General features: G+C 40.9%; 1 protein-coding gene across 1 annotated transcript; it reads left to right on the plus strand.

The window, feature by feature from the left end:
- On the plus strand, positions 1–25,149 carry LOC104347356 (cytosolic phospholipase A2 epsilon). Its single transcript, XM_086463505.1, has 20 exons — positions 1–27; positions 1,524–1,596; positions 9,597–9,733; positions 10,045–10,176; positions 11,351–11,391; positions 12,307–12,349; positions 12,865–12,928; positions 14,286–14,446; positions 14,645–14,737; positions 15,393–15,430; positions 16,126–16,282; positions 16,770–16,906; positions 17,409–17,631; positions 18,776–18,890; positions 19,514–19,651; positions 20,331–20,438; positions 21,594–21,785; positions 22,253–22,419; positions 23,868–24,051; positions 24,911–25,149. The coding sequence occupies exons 1-20, from the start codon at positions 1–3 to the stop codon at positions 25,147–25,149; spliced, it is 2,469 nt and encodes an 822-aa protein (XP_086319631.1).
- The last annotated feature ends 2,750 nt before the right edge of the window (positions 25,150–27,899 follow it).

Raw genomic sequence — 27,899 nt, forward strand, 5'->3', positions numbered from 1 at the left:
ATGGGGCTGTTCTACAGTAAGAGCCAGGTAAGAAAACGAAAGAGGAGGCTCTGTGATGCGCTGTGCAGGCAGCCCCTTGTTGGCAGAGGGAACTTGCTGTAGGACATGGTGTCTACCTGCTGTATCTTCAGCTCTGAGATTTCTTCTTCACAGCACCAAGGCTGAGAGCAAAGCAAGGCTTCTGCCTCTGTTTTGTGCCTACTTTATGTTTTGGCCTTCAGGAATGCAAGGACTTTAATGCTGCAGTAATTCAACTATTTTGAAAATCTCAAATTAAAAAAGAAGAGATCCTTTTGTACATTGCTGATGTCCTTTGCTTCCATCCAATTAGACTTGGCAAAACAACCTACTGAGGAAAAATGAGGTGGTATCACTAATGTCAATGTGCTCAGAAATTGTGGGAGGTTTTGGGTATAAGGGAATGAATGGTGACACACTGTTATATATTGATCTATGTATTCGTTGCAGTAATGTTCCCTGTTCTATAGGTAGTGTGCATAAGCAATCTCTTATATGTGTTTGTTGCACCACTACAAAATTTTGCTCCTCTTGGTTGGTTGTTTGGGGTTTTTTTGCTTGTGGTTTTAAGCGTTTTTTGATTATTTGTGGGTTTGTTTTGGCTTGTTTATTTAGAGCACTAAATGTGCAGGTTTTCCTCCTTTTATTCCTTTAAGAAAGACAATTACCTAGAGGAAAAAAGTACCTCACCTTCAGCCCCCATAATTTGATTACATACCATGTTTGTCTGATCCTTGTTTAGGATGAGAGAGGATGGCAAAATCAAACCAGTTTCCTGGCAGGTTTGTTAAATGTCTTTTGGTAACTACTTAGGTTTATGTGGCTTCCCAAGATTTCCATTGATACTTTCCTGTGAATTTTGCTTAAAGGAAGATTGGATGAGCCAAATCATTCAGAGAGAAATAATTGCAGAGTTGTTGCTTTCACTCCCCACTTCTGATAGCTATCTGGAAGGCACTTTTCAGGTCTTCATTGTCTGAGAGCCAGCACTACTCTGCATCAAAGATAACAATGGAGTTTATAGCTATAAACCAGCTGACGGGCAGCATTGTTACACCATATCGTTACTAATGCCTGTCCTGCTAGATTGTCTGCTGTTTGTTGTGAAATATAGTGGATATATATGACATCCTTTCAATTTGCACAGAGCAAGATGTGTGTGTCAGCTCTATTAATAACACAGCAAGGCTCAATATCATACATTTCTCTCTGATTGGATTGTAAGAGTCAGACACCTCAAGTTGAGGATTACCACAAGTTTCCTCAGAATGGAAAATAGACGACATCAGAGGTTTGGTCTGTGATTGAACATACATTTTGGGTCTCTGGTCACACCTGTCTGCAAAACATTCTGGCAATAATAAGAAGACAAAACACCAGGAAGAACCTCACTTCAGAAATGTTTTGGACAGTTGGAATTGAAACAATTCAATGCTATCTCTGACTGTGCTTCTGTTCTTTCTCTCTGCATGCTCATCCCACGCATTTTGTACACTGCTCAACAGACAGAACCCTCTCCATGCAACTTGCTTACTGTAAAAATCATACAGATGAAAAATGCCAGGAAAGCAGACTTGTGTGAGTATCTTTGCTATACTGCTGGAGTATCAGCACACTTGTAAAACTACTCAGAATATAACCAAGTGTTACAAACACTACAGAGTATTTATAGAAGGGGAGAAGAGAGAAGATGCGTGACTGTGGTATGCTGAAGATGCGGTAGTATAGTTAGAAGATATTGTTTATTCTTACATCTTTGTCAGTGTAACGCTGAAGTCTAGCCACCAGTTGCAGTTCAGAAGAGGTTTGCACAGAATGCATAAAGTGTTTGACATCTGAACCTGCAAAGAAAGATTTTTTTTTTTTAATTATTATTCACAAGAAAGGCTGCAATAAGAAGTTTAAATGGGACACTTCTATCTGTGGTTCATTCTTGTAGTGATATCCACCCTGTGCATCCCTTTGGCCTATCACAGAATATTTGGTGTAAGCTCAGGACTGCGTACTTGATATCTCTCATGGACTCTCAAATTTGATTCAGCCATAGAAACAGCCATGTTTCAAAACTTAGTTCAGGGCTCACACTGTTAACTTTTTCTATTCTTTATTATTTTTACGAAATGCCCGTTAGTGATATGTAAAACTTCATTAATGCTCCATAAATATCTGAACTGCAAAGCACTAGAAAAAAAAAGGTGTGAATGATGATCATCTCCAATCTGAGGAGGTGGCAGATTGACTTGCATTTATTAATTTATACAAATAAGAAGGTCTGAATCCAGAAAACTTCTATAGTAACAGATCAAGCTAAATTTATTCAGTTAAAATGATGCAAGACAAGACATTTGTTTGTAGCTTTCCAAAGTGATTTGCTTTGAGTTCTGCTATAGTTTCTCTAGAGACCAGAGGAATATAAAGAAGAGTTTCTCACTCCAATTTTGATTGAAGTAAGATGCTTTGTTGTTGCTGAATGTATGAGGAAGAAGAGTCTGTATGAACCGTCCCACTGGACTACTACTAAAGTGCAGAAAGGAGATTTAAACCCGTGTTATAGGCTGCAGAGAAATCCCTTGCCATAATCAAAGCTTATTTGAAGGTACAAATGTGCGCTCTGAACTGAAAGAAAAAGGTGTGGAAAAATACAGCCCTTAAATATCTCCCCACGTAATCATGTTCTGTTAAACCATCTGCATGATAATGAGTTTACCAAACTTCCTCTCCACCTTTTTCTCGTCTATATCAATGCTTTTTGTTTTTGTCTTGAAATTATTTTTATTCTGAAGGGCGTTCCTATGTGTTGATACTGTCCTTCCCAATACTAGAAAGTTCTTAGGGCAAGGGACAGGTGCTGAAATGGTCAAGCATTTCTGCTTCCCAGTCCAAGACATGTAACACCAGCCTGTGCTTAAAGGAGTGTTTGAATGACAGAGATGCTTTTGGAGCACGGCACAGGGTCTGGAGCAGCAGTAAAGCCATAGCACAGGCTTTCCAGGCTGAGGCTGTTCTGCCTTGCACTGTGACGCATATACTAGGTGTTGCCCGCAACACAGAACAATAGACATTCACCACCAACATTGTCAAGCTATCATCTGTTTGAAACGGTAGTATCAGTCACAATATTGATGGGAACAAAATTTGCATGCACAAAATAAAACCAATACTTGGAAAAGGTGAATGCTTTTCTTGTTGAGTACTTCCACCATGTAGAAAAAAAAAATCATACCAGTCATGGCACTGCCTTGCTTACACTTAGTTGTTGAATCTAGTTTTGATTGACAGCTGCTGAATTCCAGTAACATTTGATTTTTCTGAGTGTAAATTTTGTCACTTGCATTTATCAGAAAGATCTGCTTTTAAACCATTTCAGAACATAGTTTTCTATGCAGCCAGACTCGTAGAAGTCACATATTTCAATGACACACTCTTTATCGTGCAAAATAAACCTGTATTTCAAATGTTTTAAGAAATTAATTTAACCTCTGGTTAAACTCACTGGCAATGTAAAAGCTAGTGGAAATCGCATGTTGGTAACTGTATGACTTTCACTGAGAAACAGCAAAATGGGCGGCTTAAGAAATCTACCACATGTACAAAATTTTGCTGGTTTATGTATAAAACCAGAGGAATATTGCTCAGTCATTTCAGTCATCTTTACAGTTCCCTAGAGATTAGCATGACACAGTCTTAGGAAACCCGGAAGTATGTGGACCTCCAGCACCAACAATGTAGGCTTCTTTATGGTACCATTTTCCTAATATTTTTTTTCCCCTCATTCTTCCTTTTCCTAGTTGTTTTATTACTTTCCTGCAAACTTTTCTAGATAGAACAAGCTGGTAAGTGCCATCTATTTCTCAGTCATCTTACAGATTTTTAACATTTTAAATCAGCTCCTTTTCTGTCACACCAATTGTGCCCGTCCTTTTGTTTCCAAAGTGAACGGCGTTTTGTTATTTTCTCCTCTCAAGATCCCTTCTTGCATTAGGTTTCTGTAAAGTTTTTTGATAACTTTGTTTAATACTCACCTAGTGTTTAGATGGTCTCCCAACCTGGTGCTGCAGATTATTGGTCTATCATCTGCTCCATTTTCCAGGTAATGGAGATGGGAAAATTAATCCATAACAATAGACTTTCAAAACCTCACTAACATCTCCCATGGAATAGAGAATATATGATCTTTAATGGCAGTTCAGTGCGTAAGATAGTATTTTTATCTAAGACAATTTAAATTGTTTCATTCTGGTTTTTAAACCATGTATCTTTTTAATGCACCCTTGTGCTATTCTGTCTCCTCTTCCCACTGATCCATCAGTGTGTAAATATAATACTAGTTTCTAATTGTGTATTGCCGCATAGCTGATATCATTGATACCACCTGTGGATTTAGTGCCTTGTTTGTGTTCTCCACATTCCCCCTTCCCACTTAGCACACCCACATTCCCATCAGACTCGTTGGGGCTCTTGATGTTCCTGGACCTGTGAACACTTGCCAATTCCCAGATTTGGGTGTGTGTCCCATCTGTGTCCTGAGTCCCTAATGGGGTAAGACTTGGATATACACCAGTCCAACTCACCCTGAAAAATGCAGCTTTGTCTGCAGCGAATTTCAGCCTCTCACAGTCCTTGGACAACCACCAAAGCACCAGAACAAACAGAAGGACACGTCTTTTCACAGCATGTGGTTCAGCTTGGGAAGTCCCCACGGCAGGAGATCACGGATGCCAAAAGTTTTTGTGCGTTCCAGGTGGAGATTGGACAAATTCGTAGAAGAAAAATCCAGTGAAGGCTGGCTTAGGAAGTCTCTGAATCTTAAATTGTGAGGGCTGAGAGTGCTTTATATGATGCTTGCCCCATATACTCTTCCTTAGACACCCACCACCAAATACAAGTCATATTCTCCTCTGGCACTGACGTCCATCCTTTACAAGACCAAAGATTCTTCCCAAAAACAGACAAAGAAGCTCAAGAACAAGAGACTGGAGAGAAACAAAACCATTAAGTTGAATTTAGAAATAGAAAAGAAAAATAAACAGAGCGTTAAGAGTTAAACAAAAAGATGAAAATAGGCAACTGCGTGGGGACACTGAGCTGAGCTATTTTAAGCCATCATTCCCTGCTTTCTGAAAACATCCAAGAGCCTTCAGTGGACACTGCCTGTGGGTCCTGGGCTAAATGGACCTTGACTGGCATAGAGTTAAAAATATTCTTCAGCATTTTCTTAGTAAGAAAATTATTTTTTGTTTTGAAGGTTTTGTGGACTTTTTTTTTATTAGGTTTGTTAATTTTGGGAACTTTCAAGTTTTGGACTTTTTTTGGTACAGTATTTTATAAAATTATTATGTTTTGCATTTTTTTCAAAAAACGTATTTTACGGCATTGCAGTAGCAGCTCTGCCACATGTGAGATCAATTCATGGAAAGGCCCTTGAGAGCCTGAAAAGAAATATAGTCAGTGAAATGCACTATTGTTTGAGGAGCTACGGTCCAATGTGATACTTATTGCAGGAACCCACAGACTTCCTCCAGTGTTTTGACCTTGCGTTGCTGTTATTGTTTCATTGTTATTTATTACTTACTTCACCATTTAAGCAGTTGCAATTACACATCAACAGCCTATTGTTCTTGGTGGTGCTTGAAATCTTGTTATGAAATAAGAGGATGTGGACTGATAAAGCACAACAAGGGAGAAAACAGGGGAAAAAAAGTAAGTTTATTTAGCAACATCTCAGTAAAGGATATTTCAGGGAGGGATGTAAATGAGACTACTGGTACTGTTTTAGGGATACCTGTAGGATGCTCCACCCAATGTGAAGGGCAGGGTGGGAGGAACTGTGAAAGCTTTTTGTTGAAGTTCAGCTATTAGGAGATTAATGTTGAATGCTCCCTGGAGGCAGGAACTGGTCTCCCAGGACTGAATGAATTCTGATAGTCTGACTCTGAAGCGCATTGAGAAAGATGATGTTTGCTTTCACAGAAGTAACCCACATTCTTATTTTAAAAAAAAAGACTATAAAAACTTCCAATTATCTAAATGATATAATATTCTGTGCCTGCTTGTCCACCCACCATCAGCCAGATCTCTGCTCAGCTCCACAGTGTGGGAGGAAGAAAAAAATCCTTTTCCCAGCTGGTGGTGATATTTTATATTTTGTGACATGGATGGCTCCGAGTGTGGGGAGACATGATCAGGAAGACTATATCGGCAAATGGTGCTTGAGGCCACATTCTTGGTTCAGATCATTTCAGCACAATAAGAAAAACGATATCCTAAGTGTCATGAAAAAATCTACCCTGTATAAATAGCCTCAATCTGAGCACTAAAAGGCAGTTCAAGAAGAGGAGGATGTTCAGGTTTCTGCCCAGGTTACAACTAGGCTGGAGTTTGTGTCTGTTAGCACCAAAAAAAAGGAGGTAGAATTAAAATGATTAATTTTTGGTTTAGCCTTGTTTGCATTTGAGCTGTCCATGAGATTTTAGCTTGAGACAGAACAGCTCGTGCCCCGCTGTCTGGGATGCAGCATGGTGCTGAGGCTATGCATGGGTCATGTTGCTGTAATGCTTTCTAATGGTAAAAACCAATTAAGATCCAGTCCTGCTATTATCCTGGAAGATAATTAGAAACTTAGTGTAACAACTGACGAAGAGACCATGCTTTCATAAACACCTGCTCCCACGCCTGCTTTTGGCAGGATATTGCCCCACAGTGATACCACAGCTGCCACCCCAAGCACTCTTGATGGCTGCTCACGTGTAGTGGTCCAGGGGAGGGAAACAACAGGTCGCTGTTGAAGCTCTGCTGTGTGTACCATGTGTAAGTATAATCGCTGTAGTTAGGTGGTGGTTAGCCTTACGTACCACAGTAATGACGATTTGCCTGTACGTGGCTGGCAAAGGGAACCTTGTGCATATATGTGAAGAGGCGCTTGATACAAGGTCGTGGGATATCATGGCACGACCAACTGGCTTGGACACGGGATGTGCTGTGGAGCTCCAGTTTTCACATCTACTTGTGCCTGGAGCTGGTCCAGCAGAATATAGGCCTGAGGTATCTGAGATGCGTAAAAAAGGTTCCTGGGTGTTTTAAGTGCCTCTCTTATAATATCTGGAAAATACTTAATGAAGAAGAGGCAATTAGGTTTCAGGGGACACCTCTGAAGTACAAAAGGTGTCACCAAACACATTTTGCAGATGGGAAGAGGGAAACATGCTTGTTTAGTGGCTGCGCCAGAAGTCCCACAGAGAAAGTCAGAGATCTGAAAAGAGAAGTCAGAGCTCTGCTGTCTGACAAGCAGTTATTTCTTAAAGGTGTACGATACAGTGCTGTAGCAGACAGTGATCACTTGCAGAAAAGAAAAAATTAGTGGACTTTCGAAGCAATACTTTGTTTTTCATAACAGACCTAGTCAGTGCACGTATTGCTATTTGGGAAATGTCAACGAAATAAATTTTGGATTGCTCACAAATTTAAGGACTTGGGTCCTTCTCATCCTCCTCCTAGTCAGGACAAGGTCTGACAGCAGTCTGTGCTAATACCAACGTAGATTTCCAAAAGCCAACAAGGATTTTCATATGGACATGTCCTGTATACACACAAAAGTTTGGGAGTGATTAGGACTGTTAGAAACTTGGGTGATTTGTATGTGTTTTCATGTATTTTTCTTTTTTGCAATTCATATACTGTATATTGTATATACCATAACTCTATTAATCAAAGTTACTCTTTTTTTGCTTGCTTGTTCAGAGTTACTTAAACAAAGATGACTTAAGTCTCAGGGGAGGCAGAAAAACAAAAAAAAGTTTGACTTTGTTAATTCTTCATTTACACATAAGGTGCGATAAAGGGCCGAGTCAGTTACTCTGTGTTTCCCAAAGTCAGATCTGCCAGTAACACTAAGTGGGACAAGACAGTATAGTTAGATGAAGGTGTGTCTGCTATGCAATGGCAGGAATGCTCAAGTAGGTGGCATTACAAATACAGGAAATACAATGTTAATGATGAGATTGACATTTATGGACAGTACTCCCCCACAATATCTTTGGCACTTCGGTGTCATCCGTAACTAGTAGATCGAGTTCTACAGGATAATCATCCCTGACTTTTGAGTGTGGGTCCACAGGACTGTTAATCTCATTTTTCACATTTGCCTTTTGTTTCTTAATAACTACAACAAAACATATCTGCAGACGCATTATTCTGACTTCAGAATGAAAGTTCTTGTTGATGATGTAAGCAGTGCAGACTGCTGCTAATTACTGTTTCACACTGAAGCTTTGGTCCTGAACATCCCTCAGCTACAATGGAGCTCAGGTGGGAATCCAAACTTTACAACTGGCCTCTTCATCTGGGAAAGGAAAATGAAACTACTAAAACTGCCCTCCTTACCTCTGGAAACATTGAAATTCATAGGTGAACTTTATGACCTGAACACACCTCTCAGTGAAACAGCAAAACTAAAGCAACGCAATCTTGTGCAAAGAAGCAATGTCACCTCTTTCTTAGCTGGGAAGCACAGACAAGCTTTCACCTGCCTGTCAAGTGTTGCAAATATGCTTATCCTTCTCTGGCTGAGGCACAGAGATGCAGGTGAATAATTGCATTAAGCAATATTTTTTTATACAGCTTTACTGGTGAAAACTCTCCCTCAGGACCACTGCTTCTCAAACCAAATACCACACCAACAGACTGTTCAATATTTCAACACTTTTCTTATGTGTGCTTATTTTAATCCACTTCACAGACGATTAAATACAATCCATCTTCTCCACAGAAGATTAATTTATTTTTGAGTATTTTTTTCTTGAAAAGCTCTGTTGTTGAACTCTATGGTATATGTGTGTGTTCCCTTCTTTAGCTCTCCAAAAGGGAAGAAGCCAGACTGAGATCAAGTGCCATGGTGGAAGACCTGACTTCTGTGACAGAAATGGGCTTCATGGGAACTTTCAGTGAAATTAAATCTTGTTGCCACTGCATTGGCAGCTAGATGTGCTAGAGAAAAGAAAGGATGCTCCAAAAAGTAGACAAGATGGAACTTACAGCTGGAGCTACCCCAGAAACATTAAGACATGTCCATGCTTACCTATGGAAGGCCACTATGTATGAGCTGGCCTTTGTCTGTCTAGCAGGCCCCATAACAGCTCTTAATGTTATCTGCTCCGTGTACCTGACAGGCAGCTGAACCATCAATGGTGCCTAGCCCTATGAGGTTATCACGCGTGTGTGTGCCCCTGCGTGTATGGATGGTTCATCAGTGTTAAAGCCTTTGAAGTCAGATACATATAGGTCGTCTGGCTATGTATCTCTGAAAAGTAATGCAATGTAACTGCATATTTTGAATGTTTATTGTTTTTCCAGCAATCAAAAGAAGTAGTTCTCAAGAAGAGCGAACTGTCAGGCTTTCACAAAGTGTAAAGCAAACTGGTTGTCTAGCGCTGACTTTGATGGCACCTTAGCTAGCATCCTGGCCTGTGTTCTGCATATTGTCCTGTGTACGGAACTTAAAAATTCACACAGTACAACACCTTACAGGGCACTGAATGTGTTTCATTTGTCCATCACTTTCATGCTTTCCCTCTCCTCAACAGTAACCCAGTCAGACTGCTACGTGAGCCTAAGCCTACCAACAGCTTCAGTGCAGCGTTTCCGCACCAAGACAGTGGAGAATAGCAAGAACCCAACGTGGAATGAAACTTTCCACTTCGTGATTCAGAGCCAGGTTAAGGTAAGAACAGTGGCTATCCTCAACAGGTATTCTTACCAGATATCAAACCTTCTGTGCTGTGGGTCTCTCTCAGTTCCATTACGGCGCATTCACACTCTCTCACTGTAGTTATTTAGCTTTCAGTGATTGGATAAAACTGAATCTTCCTGAGTTGTCAATTGTCTGTAGAATGCAACTGCAAAATTTCTAGTTTACTGTTGCCTTTTCTTTCATTCTTGAACTTCTTTCCCAAATTCTTTTAGCTAAAACGAAATCTCTGCAGCATCTTATGTTTGTTAATCCTTATGCAATCTTTTTTTTTTTAATTACAGAACATTCTGGAGCTGAAAGTTTGTGATGAGGACAAGGTAACTGAAGATGATCATCTCCTCACTGTATTCTTTGATGTCTCCAAAATCCAGCTTGGAGAAAACATTCAGCTCAGTTTCCAGTTGAATCCCCAGGTATGGATAAAATTCAAGGACAAAGCTAAGGGGGCATTATCAGGTGAGAATGTGGTGACATTTCCTTTTGCCTGTCCTATATACAAGCCTTTCTTGCTGCCTGTTTAGCCACCTGAGTATGTGCATCTGTTTCAGGGCTTGATACCCAGTGTTGCTTCTGTAATTACCGCAAATTCTGGGTGCTGCTTGTACAGACACAGTTGGTCAACATTATTGGACTTGATTGTCTGGTTGCTGTCCTTGATGTCAAAATATCTATTTACCCCAACAGTTTTAGGTGTCCCTTTACAGTGGGAGCTGGTGTTCTGAGCCATGCATTAAGTTCTGCTAATACAAAACTAATGATCTGCAGTCTTAAGCTGCAAACTCAATATTCATAAGTGAGTTTTTCAGCTGGTCTTGGTTTCATAAGTTTGAGACAACTTTATACTGAAGCTTTAAGGACAGTGCTTTTAGGCCTAGATATACTTTACTTCTGTGAGTACTGATTTGTTTTGAGACCTGTTTTGGAAAGGCTGGCTCTCCCTGCTGTATTTTCCTTAGTGCTCACACTAGGGGTCAACAAGATAATGGGAGTTTTACCAAAACCTCTGAAGGAGAAAGGAAATCTCAGGGAAGAGGAATTAAAAACGACGAAGATGAAGACTGAGCATGCAATGAGTCTACATGTGCAGACTCCACCAAACCAAAGTACACCCTGGGCTTCGTATGTCCACGTGTGCCACCACATTAATGTGTCACCAGGCCCAGCTGCACAGGCTGTGGGTGAGGAGCAGGGTGATTGGGATGCAGCAGAGAAATCCAGCCTTGTTCATGCTGGGAATCAGTGGGGAACATAGAGAGCTTGTGGGAGAAAAAGGAAGAGGGGAAATGCAGGTGGCCTGTGAAACAGTGAAGGGTGAACTTACTGCTGCAGAAAGGGGGAACAACCGCCAAGAGGCCCAGCAGTATGTGTTAGTTTTGGCCTTGCAAGGCCTAAAGTAGGAGTCTGCTAAAATAATGGGTATGACTTTGGAATTACATGATACCAGGAGTATAGCGGATAGGACACAAAGAAAATAAAAACGGTTGCACGTGTAGTAACACAAGATGGACACTGGTTACAGATTCCTGTAGGGTATCTCTCTCGACAGGAGAATCAACCTGTAGTGACTGTGTTCATTTTCTTTCACAGGGAAAAGAGGAGCTGGAGGTTGAATTCACAATGGAGAGCAGGTGGGTAAGGTCAAATAGGTGATCAATAGAAATGTAAGCCAGAGACAAAATGTTACTGACACAAAACATAAGTTTACACTTGCAGCGCCCTATCACTGTCACTATCTGAATAAACTACTAGAAATAAAATAAAATAAATAAAAAAACCACATACTGGGAACTTTGTGTGTTCAGGAAATACTTGTGTAGGTTATTTAATGGAGAAGGGTGCGTGACAGTGATGATGGATCTAGGCTGGGCAACCAGATACATGGAGAAGCTACCACAGGTGCTGATGGGAGCAGAGAGATGTCCCTCATGGCTGCTGCTCACCAGGCTGCAAGAGGCATTCTGCATAGGATGAAGTTTTAGGTTTCAAACACTTCTTGCTCCTTACTGTGGGATCCCAGATGTTTGCTTTTTTATAAAAAAGTTTTGTAATTGAATTTCTATGCTGACTGTACAGTTAATGGAAAGAATCAGCATTAAATCAATCAGTCCTAGTGCTGCTAGTTCATTTTTAAGGTAAATGGCAATATTTTTTTCTTTTTTGTTATGGCATGTTGGGTGAATTCACCAGCTTTTCAGTTCTGATCCACCAGGTTTGAACAGAGCAATACAGGGCAATAGTGCTATTATGCCATCCCTGTGTAAATTCAGTGTGTCAGAAAACAATCCAGTCTGATAGTGAGGAGTTCCTCCATTTAGCAGACCTCCATAAATAGTTAATGTTCCGACTCAAGCTAGGCAGAGGCAAATTGGATTGAATGTCCAGCAAGAATTTCTGATGCTGTTTGTCCATGCTGCCTGTCCAAAGACAGACTTCTAAAGATAAAGATTATGAAATAGTGATTAAAGAAGAGTTTAAAAAACAAGTAAACAAACAGAAAAAAAGAGTGTTGGTTTTGAACTGAATGTTTCCATTTTGTCTTTTAGTCCGGATCCTCCTGAAAACATCGTTACTAATGGAGTTTTAGTGGTAACTTTTATTTCACAATCCTTTCCCCGCCATATAGCAATGCTTATTGCAAAGCTAGAATTAAAGGTACCCGTCAGTTACTCCATACACTGGTATGAAGCCATCGGCCAAGAGGCAGGCTAAAGCTGACGTCGGTGTTGGCTTTTCCCTGTGGTCCCCTTTTAGTGACTCACGCTGGGAGAAGCTGCAGTTGTGAAAGCTGTGAGCTGCTGCCAGCGCTCACCTCTGCCCAAACAAAGCCGGCCTCAGGTGAACGGCATCCCACCATTTGCTGGCGGAGAGCAGGGCTGAGCACCCTGCCTAGGGATCCTTCCAGGACTGCTGCCAGTCCTTCTCATGCCCATGTGCGACTGCTTCTCCAGACAGGACTGAGCAGACCCCTTCTTTCCTCATCTCTACATGATCTGTGATTTCTCATGTGGAAGTCCAGGGCCACCTCCCTAGACCTGGGGGTGGGGGGGTTACAGGCTGCCTCTATCTCTGCCTTAGTCTCTTTCCCTGGCTGTATCTTGCAGTCCCGCGAGGTTTCGTGTTTGGAGGTACAGGTGAATGGCGGGAGGCTGAGGAAGGACAGTACAGGTGAGACTTTCACTGACATACGGAGCAAAGCTAGATCCCACTTTATGTCAAAAGCTCTCAGTGTTCAAAGTTTTTTAAGATGCAAGACAAAAATCCCATGGATGTCAGTGGACTCTGGAGGGGACAGAAATGGTCAGAAATATGCAAATTATTACAGAATGAGCATGTGGTCTGGTTTCTCCACAAAATACTTTCCTCTCTAATAACAACTTGTCAGATGCTTGTAACTTCCGAAACATTTGCACAGGGAATTGAAATTTTCTAAGACTTAAACTAGGGCAAATCCCTGTTGCTTCTGGTTTTAGAGATAAAGAAAATGGTAGAGTAGGATGGGGACTGGGCCTCTTTTATCAATTTAACTTAACCTTTCTTTAGGAGTAACAATATAAAATATGCCGCTAGGTGAAACACAAAACACACAGTATTTTACCAAAGATATTTGTTGCACTTTTTGAGCAGTGCATCAGTACTGTGCTGAGCCCATGCTTGTGGATCTCTGTATTTCCTATGCAATTTTTAAAACACCATGCTCTGAAATTTTCTGATGACCCCGATCCAGCAAACACCTTTAGCATGTGGATGATCCAGGTGAACTCAATTGTCACAGGGAAGAACCTTGCTAGATGGGGCTGAAAACGCTTGAATGGGATAATTCTTTTAAAGGATGGCTATACACCTTTGAGTGTTTGGATTGACAGAGTGTATTTTACCTTGAACCTGGGTAGATACTATTCTTTATAAAGACTGTTTTTCAATTACTTGCAGAGACATATCTGGTCTTATTACATGAAGGCAAAAACCACACTAAACGTTATTTTTGTAAATGTTAGAAATTATTTCAAAAGAAATATTACAGGTTGAAGTAAAGGGGAACATGACAGAAGGACTGAGATTTTTATTGGTTTCAAAGAGAAGTGTGCTCTTCTACAAAAAAAAAAAAAGAAAAAAGGCTTTCTTCCAAAAGTCTGAAATTTTCAAACTACCTTATTATACCAGAATAATATTTTAGTACCACATACTGTCTTATTGCTGAGATACTTTGAAAATTTCAGACTTTCAGGAAAGCACACTTTTCTCCCCCAAAAAATTGTTATCATCAGCTGTGAATCATTATCTAATAAATAGAGCGGTAGCCTTAGCAATAACGGTATATACAGAAGTGCAGTGGTACAACAGTGATGGTTACCATACAGCACGTTCTGTACACAGGTTCTAAATCTGAAACCCCAAGGCTAAGTAAGTCTATTTATTTATGCTATAATTTTACTATCAAGACGGAGTCATTACATAAGAAAAACATATGTTAAATTACTGTGCAAAGAAGGAAACCATATTTTTTGAAACTCCTTTGCTTCAGAGAGAAAGTTTGCATTAACTGTCGATGGGTCGTATGAAGGAAACCAGACCCACAGGCTGACCTCCTGCCTCTGCCCGGCCTCCCCAGCCAGGTTCCACTACATCAAATATAATCAGTCGACACTCACTGTGGCTCTACCGCGGCGGAGGCGGCTCAGCAGGGTACGTGATCGCTGCTAACATGTAGTTGGTTCTTTGCTATGTGTTTCCCTGGGGACCTTTAAGACCTGAGTGCATGTGCAGGTCTGTGTGTGCAGGGAACTGGTAAAGTGCATGTATATAAATGAAGCAGGGGAGACTGCTTTTACTTCTTGTTTCTCCTTTTTTGTATAATTATTCTTTATTTACCCTTTTTTCCAGTCTATATCAAGTCAAAATGAAAGGGATATGAACGAGTCTGTGACTCTAGCTCTGAACTCACTTCCTATACAAGAGAAAATAACAATAGCAGAGGTGAGAATAAGACTTTCTTAAAGAAATACAGCCCAACACATGTTCAGCTTGGTGGGTGATGAGAGTCTTACAGTTCAGTGTTTCAGTATCTGTCAGACACGACGCATGCTACAGTGAAAGGTGTGAATGACAGTCACTTTGCAAATATGCAAAATTTTTTTTTTTTTCATTTGTTGTGCATGTGGTTCCATGCATGCTGTTCAATTCTGTTCTGAATTTAAACTAATTTCCTACGGACATATCTGATATGTTCATCAACACAGTATGTGAGCTAACAGCAATGAATTAAGATTTATATTTGCAGAAGGAAAACCTGAAGCAGAAGATAAAACGGAGAACATCCATATGCCTGCGGTTCAAATACCCAGCTTTTAGTGACCTTCCCAGAAAATGAAGGCTGAACAAGGTGTTCAGCTATGAAAAGCTGAGGGGCTCTAAGCCCACCTGGCTTGGGCAAATAGCCCATTTCTATTCGACCCAGACTGTACTCGAGCTCATTATAGCACTCAAAACCCAGACTATTGCTGGTTCTGGATTCTGCAGCTGCATTGCTGACTGCAAAGACAGTGAAACTCAGCCCATAGATGGAGGGGGGAGGAAGGCGCAGGGTTAATAACCTGAGCATGCTTACACTGTTTGTATTGCGATTTTTCAGGACAGGACAATTGACTTGTACACAAAGGCAAATGAATGGTAAGTGAGTCTCCAGCAAGATCTGATCCTGTAACTGGGAGACATATGCACCTACACAAAGTTCATTTGAAATCAGCAGGGGTCCACGCAGGCTCAGTTGTAAGCGGAGGTGTGTTCACCTTTGGGAAGCAGGCTTTTGTTTGCCAGGTTCTCCTTTTTCAGTGATAGAGAATTAAATCATGGGTCGCCTTTCCTTCAAGTTTCCAAGCTGTTAGTGCAGCTCAGTAAGTAGATCTCTATTTGTGTGCACTATTACGGCACAGATGGAGAGAGTAGGTCCACAAAGAAATCATGCTTCTGTACTACACAAACAAAATAACACCAAGGCATGGTAGCTGTTTCCCTAATCAACTGCGGTGCCTGTTCACAGCTAGATAACACAGCGGTTATCTAGCTAAAGATACATGTACCAGGAACTACTGAAACTTGAAAAAATAATTATATGAGGAAGTAAGCCCAGAAGCATGTTGTAGGACCCTTGTTACCATACCAGGACAGTATGTCATGTTCTGCTGTTCCTTCCCATTTGCATTCTTGCTAGCAGCTATAGAAGTTAGCAGAGGCCTGTCTGTGGTGTTGCTCTTTCTCATTCATTACATTATACTGTCCACGAACTGGCCTGTAAACACACTCAAGCACAGCTGGAGTTGACCAGGATGAACGATAATATAATAATATTTGCACCCTGGTCTTAGGACTCAGGGTCTGTGTTTCAGGCCAAGAAACCTAGATGCCCGCCTGGGGTTCGACCTGTGCACTGACGAACAGGATTTCCTGCAAAAACGGAGGAAGGTGGTTGCTGCTGCACTGAAGGATGTTCTTCATCTGGAGGAAGATCTGCAAGAGCATGAGGTAAACAGGAAAGGCACTGCTTGTGGATTTTTCTCTCTCCTTTCCCTCCAGCCTGGAGATGAGGAGTGATTTCTCACCTCCATGCAGATAAGGAGTGATGACCTCTGTCAGCAGCTCCTGCTCCAGGGCACTGTTTGCAGTCAGGGTTCTCAGCTGGAGAGCTCAACACTCCGTCTAGATGAGCAAAGTCTCTACTTCCACTTGGCTTTGAAGTGAATTGTTTGAAGGATCTTAAAGCAATGAGTTTGGTCCATGTTTCTTAAAAATCTCTTCTGCAGGGCCAAGATCTTCTAGTATACCCCACAGGGGTGTCTAGCAACTTCTGTTACTTATAACTAGTAGAGCAATGTTGCTTTATCTCTAAATCTACATGTTTTATTTTACTAGCATCTGGATGTTGCTTTTGCATGTGTGTCACCTTTTGACACGGATTGCCTTATTGCCACTTTTCCACCTATGCTCTCTGCTTTTTTTTTATGTTGTGCAGGTGCCTATATTGGCTGTGACCACAGCAGGATGTGGGATAAGAGCACTCACTGGCATGTATGGCAGCATTCTGGGTCTTCAAAAGTTGCGTGTTCTGGATTGTATTTCATACATCAGTGGCTCATCTGGCACAACATGGTGAGGAGTCATTTTGATACTGTTGTTTGGATCTTATTGTGTTAAGCAAAATCCATGCTTTGTCGAGGGTTTTGAATCTCAGCAAGCGTAATGGGGGGGGTCTATTGAGTTATTGCTTCCATTTTTGGTCTATGAATGCCAGGGTCACCGGTGAAAGGCCTGTTGTGCATCATACACTTGGTGTCACCAAAGTAACTTTTCCCTAACCCAAAGAGGAGGCTTCATTGGAAGTGCAAACATCCTTAATCCTATACAAAATGGTTATTTACTGTTGGACAGAAACAGCATAGATAGGTGGTGTAGCTGCTTCTGTTGGATTCCAGATCAAGCGACTTTTGACTGATTGACTTTAGACTTACATTTCTGCTCAAAGTAAGCTCAAACGGGAGAGTAACCTGAAGATAAAAAAAAAAACGCCCAAAGCTCTGCAAAGGATATCTTCTGAGTTTCAAAAGCATCTTCCTCATTTCTTTCCTCTTTCCATTGTGTTTCCTCCCTGCAGGACAATGACAAAACTGTATGAAAATGCTGATTGGTCACGTAAGGATCTTGGAGAAATAATTATTGAAGCTCGGAAGCAAGCATCTAAGTGCAAGATGGGGGCTTTTTGCTTGAGAAGTCTGAGGAATTATTACAGAGAGCTGAGCCAAAGGACCCAAGCAGGACATAAAACATCTTTTATTGATCTGTGGGGGCTTATAATTGAATCCATGTTAAATGACGGGGTAATGTCTATACATCTTTCTTCTCATAAAGTTTGCGACTTGATCTTTATGACCGTTACAAGAAACTAAAGCCTTAGGAAGAGACATCTGGCCAATAACGTTGCACTTGGTATGCAGGCAGAACACGACATACTTAGGTTAATGAATTGGAGACATAGTGTATATCTACACTGGAGCCTAAAGTGTGATTGAATGTAACATAGAAATGCTCAGACTCGCTCTGAAGTAACTAGCTGTCCAAGAAATTTTTGAGGGTCTCAGGAGTTTTTTTATGGCCCCATGCTTTTGTGTCTCTACTCCTGCAATATTTACATAAGCTGCAGTCATACACTGCAGATGGTACTATATATGTAGTTACTGCACTTTATGATTTAGTGATGAGAAAGTACAGAGATCCAGAGCTCCTGAGACTTGTTGGCTACGGAAACTGTGATTTTGCAGGTTCTTTTCAGCTACTTCGGATTTGATCTCTCAGGACGTCCTATTCCTGATTTTGTAATGACACATGCAAAACTTTCCATATAAAGTGGTAGACTCATGATAGATGGAGAAAAAGCTATTTTGTCTTTAAAATCCTGTATAAATACGATTTGTATTTTGTCTAGGTGAAAAAGATAAAAGGAAATACTCTCATTTCGTATCATATTTCACATTGTATTTCTGGCCTCAGCGCTACGTAGCAAAATTTGCTAGAATTTAATTTAGGTGAACTACACTCAAAAGCTCCATTTCATGTATAAGATAAGTTGTTATTATTGGACAGTTCAAGGATTTTTCCTCCATGGATGTTCAGTTTCAATATGGTTTAAAAAAAAACCTTGACTACAAGGGTCATTAAAATGCTGCCTTGAAGAACTTGTATGTTTTACAGCTGAATTACCCAGATCTGCCCTGTTTTTTCATTTACATTTAGCAATGCAAGGTTAGAACAGCAGTGAAGCAAGTCATTACTGCCATATACTGAATGTAGAACATGGCTTTTATCTTAACAAGAATTATTCCTGTTCCATGATTTTCTTGCCCTCTGTTATTCAAGCGCATGGAAATAAATTTGAGGAAATTCAGGAAATGTCTTTAAGGAACTGATTATCAGGTAATCTTTTGTTGTGGTTTTTTTTTGGTGTTTTTTTTTTCCCAAATCCAGAAATGCCACCATAGACTTTCTGATCAACGTCGGGCAGTAAATCAGGGCCAGAACCCGCTGCCCATCTACCTTGCTCTCAATGTCAAGGACAAAGTTGCCACCAAAGATTTTAGAGGTAATGTTTCCATTTTGGAAAAAAACTGATTTTACCTGGGGAGATACAGCATGGGGATACTGTAAATAATGAGAAATTGTTTTAAATTCTCACTCCAAGCCAGGAGAAGTACTATTCAGAGATGTAAAGAGTAACTGGTCAGCCACAGGATAAACAGCAAAGGTTCGGTATTTTGTAAAATCTCCTGGCATGTAAGTGTGCATATTCAGACATTAACTTCAGACTAATAACATAACATAGATCTGTGACACTGTCTCAGAAATGCTATGAATTCTTAAAGTCATTCACTGGAGATTTAAGTTTGCTTAATGTATATTTCTCACTGTTGGCTAAAGGCAACGAAAGCAATAGAAGTCAATCTGTATTCTAGTCCAACTTCCATGAGAAAACTTGCTAGATAAAAAGAAAGAAGTATTTAAATTTTCTGTAAGCCATGACGTTGTTCTTTCAGAGACCTCTAGACTGTGTGATAACTGGTTCAGAGGTGGATGTCAGCAGAGTTTTCTCAGAGCATGTGCTAAACCAGTCTGCCTATGAGGGCTGACACCTGAAAGGTTTATTCCACGTCTGGTGACTTAACCATTTTTAGTAGCAGAACAAAACTTGTTTATGTGTGTTGGCAGAGTGGGTGGAGTTCACGCCGTACGAGGTGGGCTTCCTGAAGTATGGTGCCTTCATTCGTGCAGAGGATTTTGGCAGTGAATTCTTCATGGGTCGCCTGATGAAGAAGCTTCCAGAGTCCCGTATCTGCTTCATGCAAGGTGACTCACCAGCCTGGGGGAGTGAAAAGATTTTAATACAAACAGTAATGGTTCTGGAAATTAGTCCCTGGAAACCTGTTGTTCTGCATGTGGCAGCAGAGGTACTGGGTCAGTCATCTGAAATTCAGCACACCTCCTGAGACTCGTTCAGCTGCCCTTGTTAATAAAGATGGTTTTATCACTTGGACTAAGACAAAATGAAACTAAAATCACAAATAATTTATGTACCTTCATGAGTGGTTTTGAAGGATCACCATTTCCGCTAGACTGCAAAACATTTTGAAAGTTGGAATTCTGTGAGACTTTGTGAAAGCTGAGGGAAATGTTGAGAAGAAATAAATAGGGCAAGAAAGAGGGGAATCAGGGAAGGACCGGACTGAATATACTTTTTTATCAAAGGAAAAAGAAAATAGCAAAATGACAATGTAAAATTTCTTCAAGGAAAAAATGTTCCCGGTAAACCGTGGTGGAAGGGAAAATACTCTGAAATTTCTTCTGAAATAAGTTTATGTTCCGAGTCAGCTCTACCACTGAAATAGATGCCTGGACTTATGCAAAACCAGGATAGAAATATGAAAAAGTTTGAGAAGAGCAGTGGAATGTGCAGGAGGCTGTTCTTAAAAGAACTTCCTTGTGTTTGCCTCAGCACTACTTATTATACCTCTCCCACCCCCCCTAGGAATGTGGAGTAGTATTTTCTCCAAAAACCTCTTGGATGCCTGGCATGCAGCTGACAATTCAGAGGATTTCTGGCGCAGGTGGACCCAAGACAAAGTGACTGAAATAGGTAAATCTGAAGTACCCTTTGACTTATCACCTCCCTCCTCCAGGCTCCCCTGATAGGGTAACTGTGCTCACATGTCTCATTTTTTGAGGTTTTTATGTCATCCTGGCACTCTCAGCCTCAGGGTATGGGAGGCACTGGTAAAATCAAGTGATATGATTTTACTGACTAGCCAGTGCCTTGCTTAAATAGTGAGATTGTTGAAGGAAAGGCACCATCAGACAATCCTTGATGGAAATGAGATAGGCATGGATACATAAAGCAGTTCCTAAAGTGTTGTATTTAAAAGGCTTAGAAACAAGAACTGCAGTAAAAGCTTCATGTCAACTATTTGTTAACCAGAGAGAAGCCGGAGTGTTTCCTTTCCGATATCTATTTGCCATTCACAGCATATCCCTCCCTTAAAATCAGACTGAACTCAAAGGTTTTGTAGAGTTCGAGGGAAGTCAATGTAGTGGAGCCCTATTACACCAGCTGAGAGAGGCAGCTCCATGCTGAAAGACCACTCCTTGAAAATACTCACGAGCATCTTCATGTTAAAATTCAAGCACAGCCAGTGATTTCATAGTGAACAGACTTGAGTCACATTTCTGTGGAATATGTTGTTGGAAAAAAAAACCCCTGAACTCTTATGTTTGTGTTCGTATAAATAATTTGCAATTTTGTGTTGAATTCAGCTGGCCACACCCAAACCAAATGGAAAAAACTGGGGGGTTAAAAAATAAAAATATTTCATTTAAAAATAAAATGTTCACATTTTTCTATTATTTTCAAAATAAGCTTTAAATTTCATATTTAACCTATATGGAATCCAAAAGTAGTAATCCTCTCAAATATATAAATAAAATTATTTTCCCTGTTTTTTTCATTTTCTTCAAAAAGTGAATTACTTCTATGTGTACTGAGATTATGTTGTTTTATGAGAAAAATGTTTCTTTAGTCAGATGTAGTAAATTGGGGTTTAGAAAACAGAAATAATTTTATATTTTTTTCAAGAAATTAATCAGGGCTTACAGGAGACCTGTAATGCTGAGAACTGTGAATACATGACTGCTCTTGGTACAGAAGAGTCACTGACCATTTCTTCTCTTTGCGCCTAGCCTCCTTTTAATTGTGGTTATAATTCAATTGCATGTAATTTATGACACATATCTCCAGAGGAACAACCAGACTTGCCTGAGAAGCCATACGAGATGGCTACATGCATGTTCACTCCTACGACTGGCCTCTCCACGTCTCTCCGGGATATCCTAACAGACCGCCCTGCCGTCTCCAAGTACCAGAATTTCCTGAGGGGCTTCCAGATGCACAATGAGTACATCGAGGAGAAGCATTTCACAACATGGAAGGGTGTGGACAGCACTCCTGCCTATGTGCTTTGGTGGATATCAGGGTGGGAGCAGGTGCTGGGATTAGCGAGGAGCGTATGTATGTCCTGAAGAGAACTGAGTGGGTTTTGTGGTTAGTTGTCAGTGCTTGCTGAGAGGAGAGGAGGGACAACAAAGTAACTCCTCACATCTTCCGCTTCCAGTAACACAATTGTTCAATTTTTGGGTCATTCAGTACCTCACTGAGATGAAAATCTCTGGGGTGGGGCTCTGCACATATGGAACGCCTAGGGTTTGATGCAGTTCACGAGTTTGGAAACACCAACAAACATTAAGGGAGAGGCTGAAGGGAGCTTAAGGATTCCTGCATGCTATCCTAAAGCAAAGGGAAAATCCTGGGTGGGAGGGAAGGTCACATTCCTTTTGCTTTCTAACTTGACAGCTTTCCTTCTGCGGTTTGGTAATAGTTCTGAATCTTTTACTCTTTAGACACTTTTCTAGACACATCTCCTAATGACCTGAGAGGCAACACAGAGCACCTGGAGTTGGTGGATGCAGCTTTCTTCTTTGAAACCAGCTGCCCACCCCTTATGAGACCAGAACGGAAAGTGGATGTCATCATACACTTAAATTACACTGGTGGCTCACAGACCTTGGTGAGAAGTTTCAAAATTGTCTCTGTTTAGTAACAGCTTTTCCTTTGCTTTCCGCAACTTCGACAAGTGTCTGTAAAATGTGGAACTTAATGCAATTTTGTAACATGGCGCTTCCGAACCTTAGAAGAAGAATGGAAAATCCCAGAGGGGAAAATATCTCTATTTTTCTCAAACTGCTTTTGAAACAGTCTTAAGTCCTCCACCAATGAAATACAGAGCAGCACAGTGAAGTTATGATGCTTGAGCTGCAACTTCTATTACCATCATATGTAAGATTAAATGGAACAAATATAGCTGGGAAAACTTTGTCTGTGCTTCAGATGCTGAATTTAATCTGCCTTTTCCTTAAACGTATAAGATTTTATTTGACACTTATTTTAACTTGTGATTTTCCAGCTGTCCAAGAACGACCTAGTGAGTGAAGAATTTCTTCATCTTTATTTTTATCTCTTATAGTAAATAAATTTTTTTTCTTCTTAAATAGTGGTCTTGAAGCAGGATATCAAATGCAGTTACTATGTTTGCAGAAATCTGATCTGGTTAAAATGGTTATATAGATTTTGAACGTGGTATTCACCAGATAAAAAGACAGATACAGACTTGTAATTGTAAAGCTGCCCCTGAAGGGCACCACAGAAAACATGAAGATCACTAGTAAAGGTTTTGTCATTTTTTCAGATGAAGATATTTTAATTCTGCTCTTACACTCTGGTGCCACATGAAAACCATTTGTCTCTACTGCAGCTGTTCTGAAAAAGTGCATATGTAATAACTAGCACTACATTTCTTTCTTGTATGCTGAAGTCTTTTGGAAATAATTCAAACAAACTGAGGTGGTACTTCAGTGTTTGCTTAGATCATTTAATGAAGTTCGTCATCACAAATGAGTTTCTGATTAATGCTTTTATTGTTGTATTTTGGGGGTTAAAATATGTTGCCTTGAAATCTCATATTATATCTAAAATTCAAAGTTATAGACGTGGGTAAGTTGGTCTTCAAAATGCTGCTAAAGTCTGTTGAGGTCAACTCACAAGTTATACTGCTATATAAACAGATAATGTGACTACGAATCTTACTGTCTTGGACGATAAACTTAGTTTTGTTTAGATGTATATTTTTCTGACTTAGCTCTCCCATAATTAATGGTGCTCCACTATGCGCTTTAAATTAGTCTAGTCTGATCCTAAAACACATTCGTATTTTAGACATGTGCCTTGGTATGTATTTACCGTCTTGGTATTATGTGTTTTCCAATAAGATTGTTTCCAAACAGCTCCTCAGGCAAGAGATAAACAGTCCCTGGGGCTGCAGGTGCTCACATTATTGCCAGCTGTCCAGCGCTATCTGTCTATTTTGCCCACCTTGGCATGAATTACCGGGCTTTGGCAGCAGCCTGATCCTGCGTATCTTTTCGATTCCTTGCACTGCTGCTGTTGGGCCATGACCAGCCCCTGGAGCAGGCTTGCAGATACTTCTCGGAGCAGGGATTTCCATTTCCCAGCATTCGGCTGAAGGACGATGAGAAGAACCTGAAAGAGTGCTACATGTTTGATGGTGCAGACACTCCAGGAGCTCCTCTGCTGCTTTATTTTCCTTTAGTGAATGACACCTTCCAAAGATACGTAGCACCTGGTAAGCTAATTGTACGCAGCTAATTTTATTGACCCAATGAACTTTGTCACTCCCTGGGTGTTTGGGTTTTTTTTTTCCCTCATCCCAGTACAAAAAGTCCTTTGTTTGTTTGCTTGTTCCTACTACAGAATGCATTGCAAAATGGGATGACACAAACCGCTTGCAAAATTAGGTGACATCTGGGGCATTATTTTAGTTTGAGTCTTGGTGCAATTCAGTGAAAGAAGAAATGTGTTCCTCAAGTAGAGGAATGGAAATTAATTTCTTCTTGTGATCGCCAAAACTTACTTCAGTGTGTAGAACAAAGCATGTATTTCAGATCATGTATTTTTATGACAGTCAGATCCAGGGGATAATTACCTGTATAGTATAGAAAGGTTCTATGGAGGGCCACTGTGCTTTCTATTTGGGTTGTTAACGTATGCTGGAAAATCAAAGCAATAGTACATAAACTACTACAGTCACTGTATCCTTTCGGGCTAGTATTTGAGATGTAGACTTTGTTTGTATGATGATTTCCAAGGCTACTAATATTCTGCTTCCTCCTCTCCTATATACGTCTTTATTCTTTTTAACTTAATATGTATTCTGCTCAAGAATGTGACCACATAAAATGATGTGCCATGAGCTGGCCAGTAGAAGGTGCTGGTTGTAACGGGATGCTGTTGAGTGACAATTTTTTTTTTCTTGCTTCCAATAGGCTTTGTTCAAAGTAGATTTTTCAGAGATCATAGCACTGCACTTGTCTTCATAGTAATTGCATCTGTGATCTCTCTAAATGATTCTTGACATAGTCTATCAGAGCATTGTAATTTCCTGGGACTACATACAAACACCTTCCATTTTTTTCCCTTGACAGGCATGTCACGTAGTGCTGCTGAAATGGAACAGGGCAAGGTTGATATCTCCAGTTTCTGCTCTCCATACTCAACGAGGGAGGTCTCACTGAAAGCAGAAGATTTCAACAAGCTCCTGAAGCTGACTAATTACAATATCATGAACAATGAGGACATGATTCTTCAGGCCTTGCGCATGGCTGTGGCACGGAAGAAACAAGCTCTGAGCCAGCCAGTATCACAAGCACAGACCTCTGCTTGAACAACTTTTTCCTCTCCCTTACTAAGTACTTACCATAAGAGCACATACGTGATAGTTACTTCACTGTTCGTGGCAGGTGCTGTCTCTTTCTAACTAAGTAAATTTCTCAAAAAAGAAAACTCGAAGTATTTCTTTCAAATCCACATGGTTCGGTTTACTAAGCAGTAGTTGCTTTTTGATCCGGAGTTGTGACATCAAGCACAACAGTCGGTGTTGTCAACACCATCTCACTGTGATACTCAGGAGGCAAAGATTCAGCTGTGGTGATAGGGTAATAGTTTTAGCTCTCTATCTCTGCAATCTTTCATTGCCTTGGTGGATAGTCACCGGTATTTTTTCATCTGCAAAATATTCTGGCACTTCATTGGGGCTATTGATAGCAAATCCAAAAAGCCCTCTTCAGACACAGAAGGTGGTGACCATCCACTATCAATTTAAATAATTTTATTTGGTTTTAAAAACTTAAATCAAATGGTGTTCTACCTTTTAAGAGTTTTGTTTCCCAGGTGCTTTTTTGTCATGAACTGTCATGAAATATATATGACTTACGAAGCAAATTTGATTTTTTTCAAACTTGTGTTCGGTAACGGACGTACGGATGGGTGGCCTTTCAGGTCTTTGACGACATCTCTTCTTATCAATTAAATCAAGTCTATGAATTTTTTTGAAGGACCATTGCCATTTCCTCTCACAATCAACTGTGTTCTGTCTCGGATTGTGTGCGTGTGCTGCAGTTATCTCCCCAAAATGCAGTTTTGCTTCGGTATGTGGGGGGGGGGGTTGCAGGATGTATGGTAACTGCACACACAGAATCACACTGGAGAAATGGTGTAACACATCAATACTCTGTTCACTGCATCACAGTGGTTAAACAACTATAAAACGTAACATTCAGCTGCTTAGGTCTGCTAGTAAAAATTAAGATGATATGCGTAGTTATTTGGCAAGTACATTGAAGTGCAGTGGCTGAGGGGAAAAAAAAAACAAACAACCTCATTTATACACACAGCACAAAAACGTAACAGCTCTCAAACACCAGTGCAGTTGCCAAAGAACAGAAGTGCCCAACCTGAGAATGCACTAAATGATGCGTGCTCATGTCTGATAAAAGACCTGATGATCAATCTATTAACAAAAAATAGCACTCCTCTTCTGGCTGTACAGGGAACAGTTTGCAATGAAGGAAACAACTGTGTGTCATTCCCAAGAAGCAAGCGTGTTGTCCATCAAAGCATAGATGTTGATCAAGCATCGTTGCGTACTTGAATGTAGATACATAGCAGAATGAACATCTTGCATTTCTTCCTCTTCAGCTAATGAGACATTTTATGAGTAAATCGTCTGCCTCTTAGGACACTTTTTCAGGTGTTATGAAAAAATGTTAACTGTGCAGATTAAAAAAAAAAAAAAATAGAAAAAGTGCCAGGGTTTTGAGGAGGAGGCCATCTGCTCAAATACACTAAAGGCCATGAAAGTTCCAGCAAAGAGAGACATGTAACTTGTTTCTAGTGTGAATTCTTCTTGAGAGGTGAGTTACTGGAGAAAGACACGTGGCCTTTTCTAGAAGAGGAGCTGGTTAAGAAGTTCTTTTTTTTTTTTGTCTTTTTGGTCATAGTCCGACAGAAGCATTGTAAAAGGCAGGCAGGTGCTAGCAGCAGGGAATTTTTCAGCCAGGAAGAGAATTAACAGGAGTCACTCACCTCCTTGTGTAGCCTGGCCTAAAAGAAGCAGGTAAGAGCTAGAGAAGAGTCTTTTTTTTTTTTTTTTTTTCCCCTCCACAAATTTCCCAACGAGGTACAAAGACAATTTCAACTTTGTCTTTTATAAATCCTGTCTTCTGTTTTATCTGAGAAGCCACTGGTGAGCTCAAAATAGGCTACCCGAACTGTTTCTCAGCTCTTTTTGGGTAAGACTGTGATTCCCTACCTCCTTCTCTACCTCAACCAGACACTCCTGTATTGCGTTTGTGTGGAAGGTTCTGGTAGTGGAGAGGCTACAGGGGTGGCTTCTGTGAGAAACTGCTAGAAGTTTCCCCTATGTCTGACACAACCAACACCAGTTGGCGCCAAGACAGACCTACCACTGGCCACGGCTGAGCCCGTCAGCAATGGTGGTAGCCCCTCTGTGATAACCTATTTAAGAAGGGTGGAAGAAAAACCTGTGCAACTGCAGCCAAAGAGAGCAGTGAGGATATGTGAGAGAAACAACTCTGCAGGCACCAAGGTCAGCGAAGAAGGAGGGGGAGGAGGTGCTCCAGGCATCAGAGCAGAAATTCCCCTCCAGCCCGTGGTGAAGACCATGGTGCGGCAGGCTGTCCTCCTTCAGCCCATGGGCAGTGGAGCAGATATCCACCTGCAGCCCGTGAAGGATCCCACATCGAAGAAGGTGAATGCCAAAGGGGGCTGTGACCCTGTAGGGAAGCCGACTCTGGAGCAGGCTCCTGGCAGGACCTGTGTACCCATGGAGAGAGGATCCCACACTGGAGAAGGTTTGCTGCTAGTGACCCCATGGGGAACCACACTAGAACAGTCCATTGCTGAAGGACTGCACCCTGTGGAAGGGACCCACGCTGGAGCAGTTTGTGAAGAACTGTAGCTCGTGGGAAGGACTCATGTTGGAGAAGTTCATGGAGAGCTGTCTCCTTGGGAGAGTGAGGAATCCTCCCCCCCTGAGGAGGAAGGAGCGGCAGAGAGAACGCGTGATGAACTCTCCTCAACAGCTCAGAGGGAGGAGGTAGAGCAATCGGGAAT

This window comes from Leptosomus discolor, chromosome 3 (genome assembly GCF_034619465.1).
Source record: "Leptosomus discolor isolate bLepDis1 chromosome 3, bLepDis1.hap2, whole genome shotgun sequence".
NCBI classification, from domain to species: Eukaryota; Metazoa; Chordata; class Aves; order Leptosomiformes; family Leptosomidae; genus Leptosomus; species Leptosomus discolor.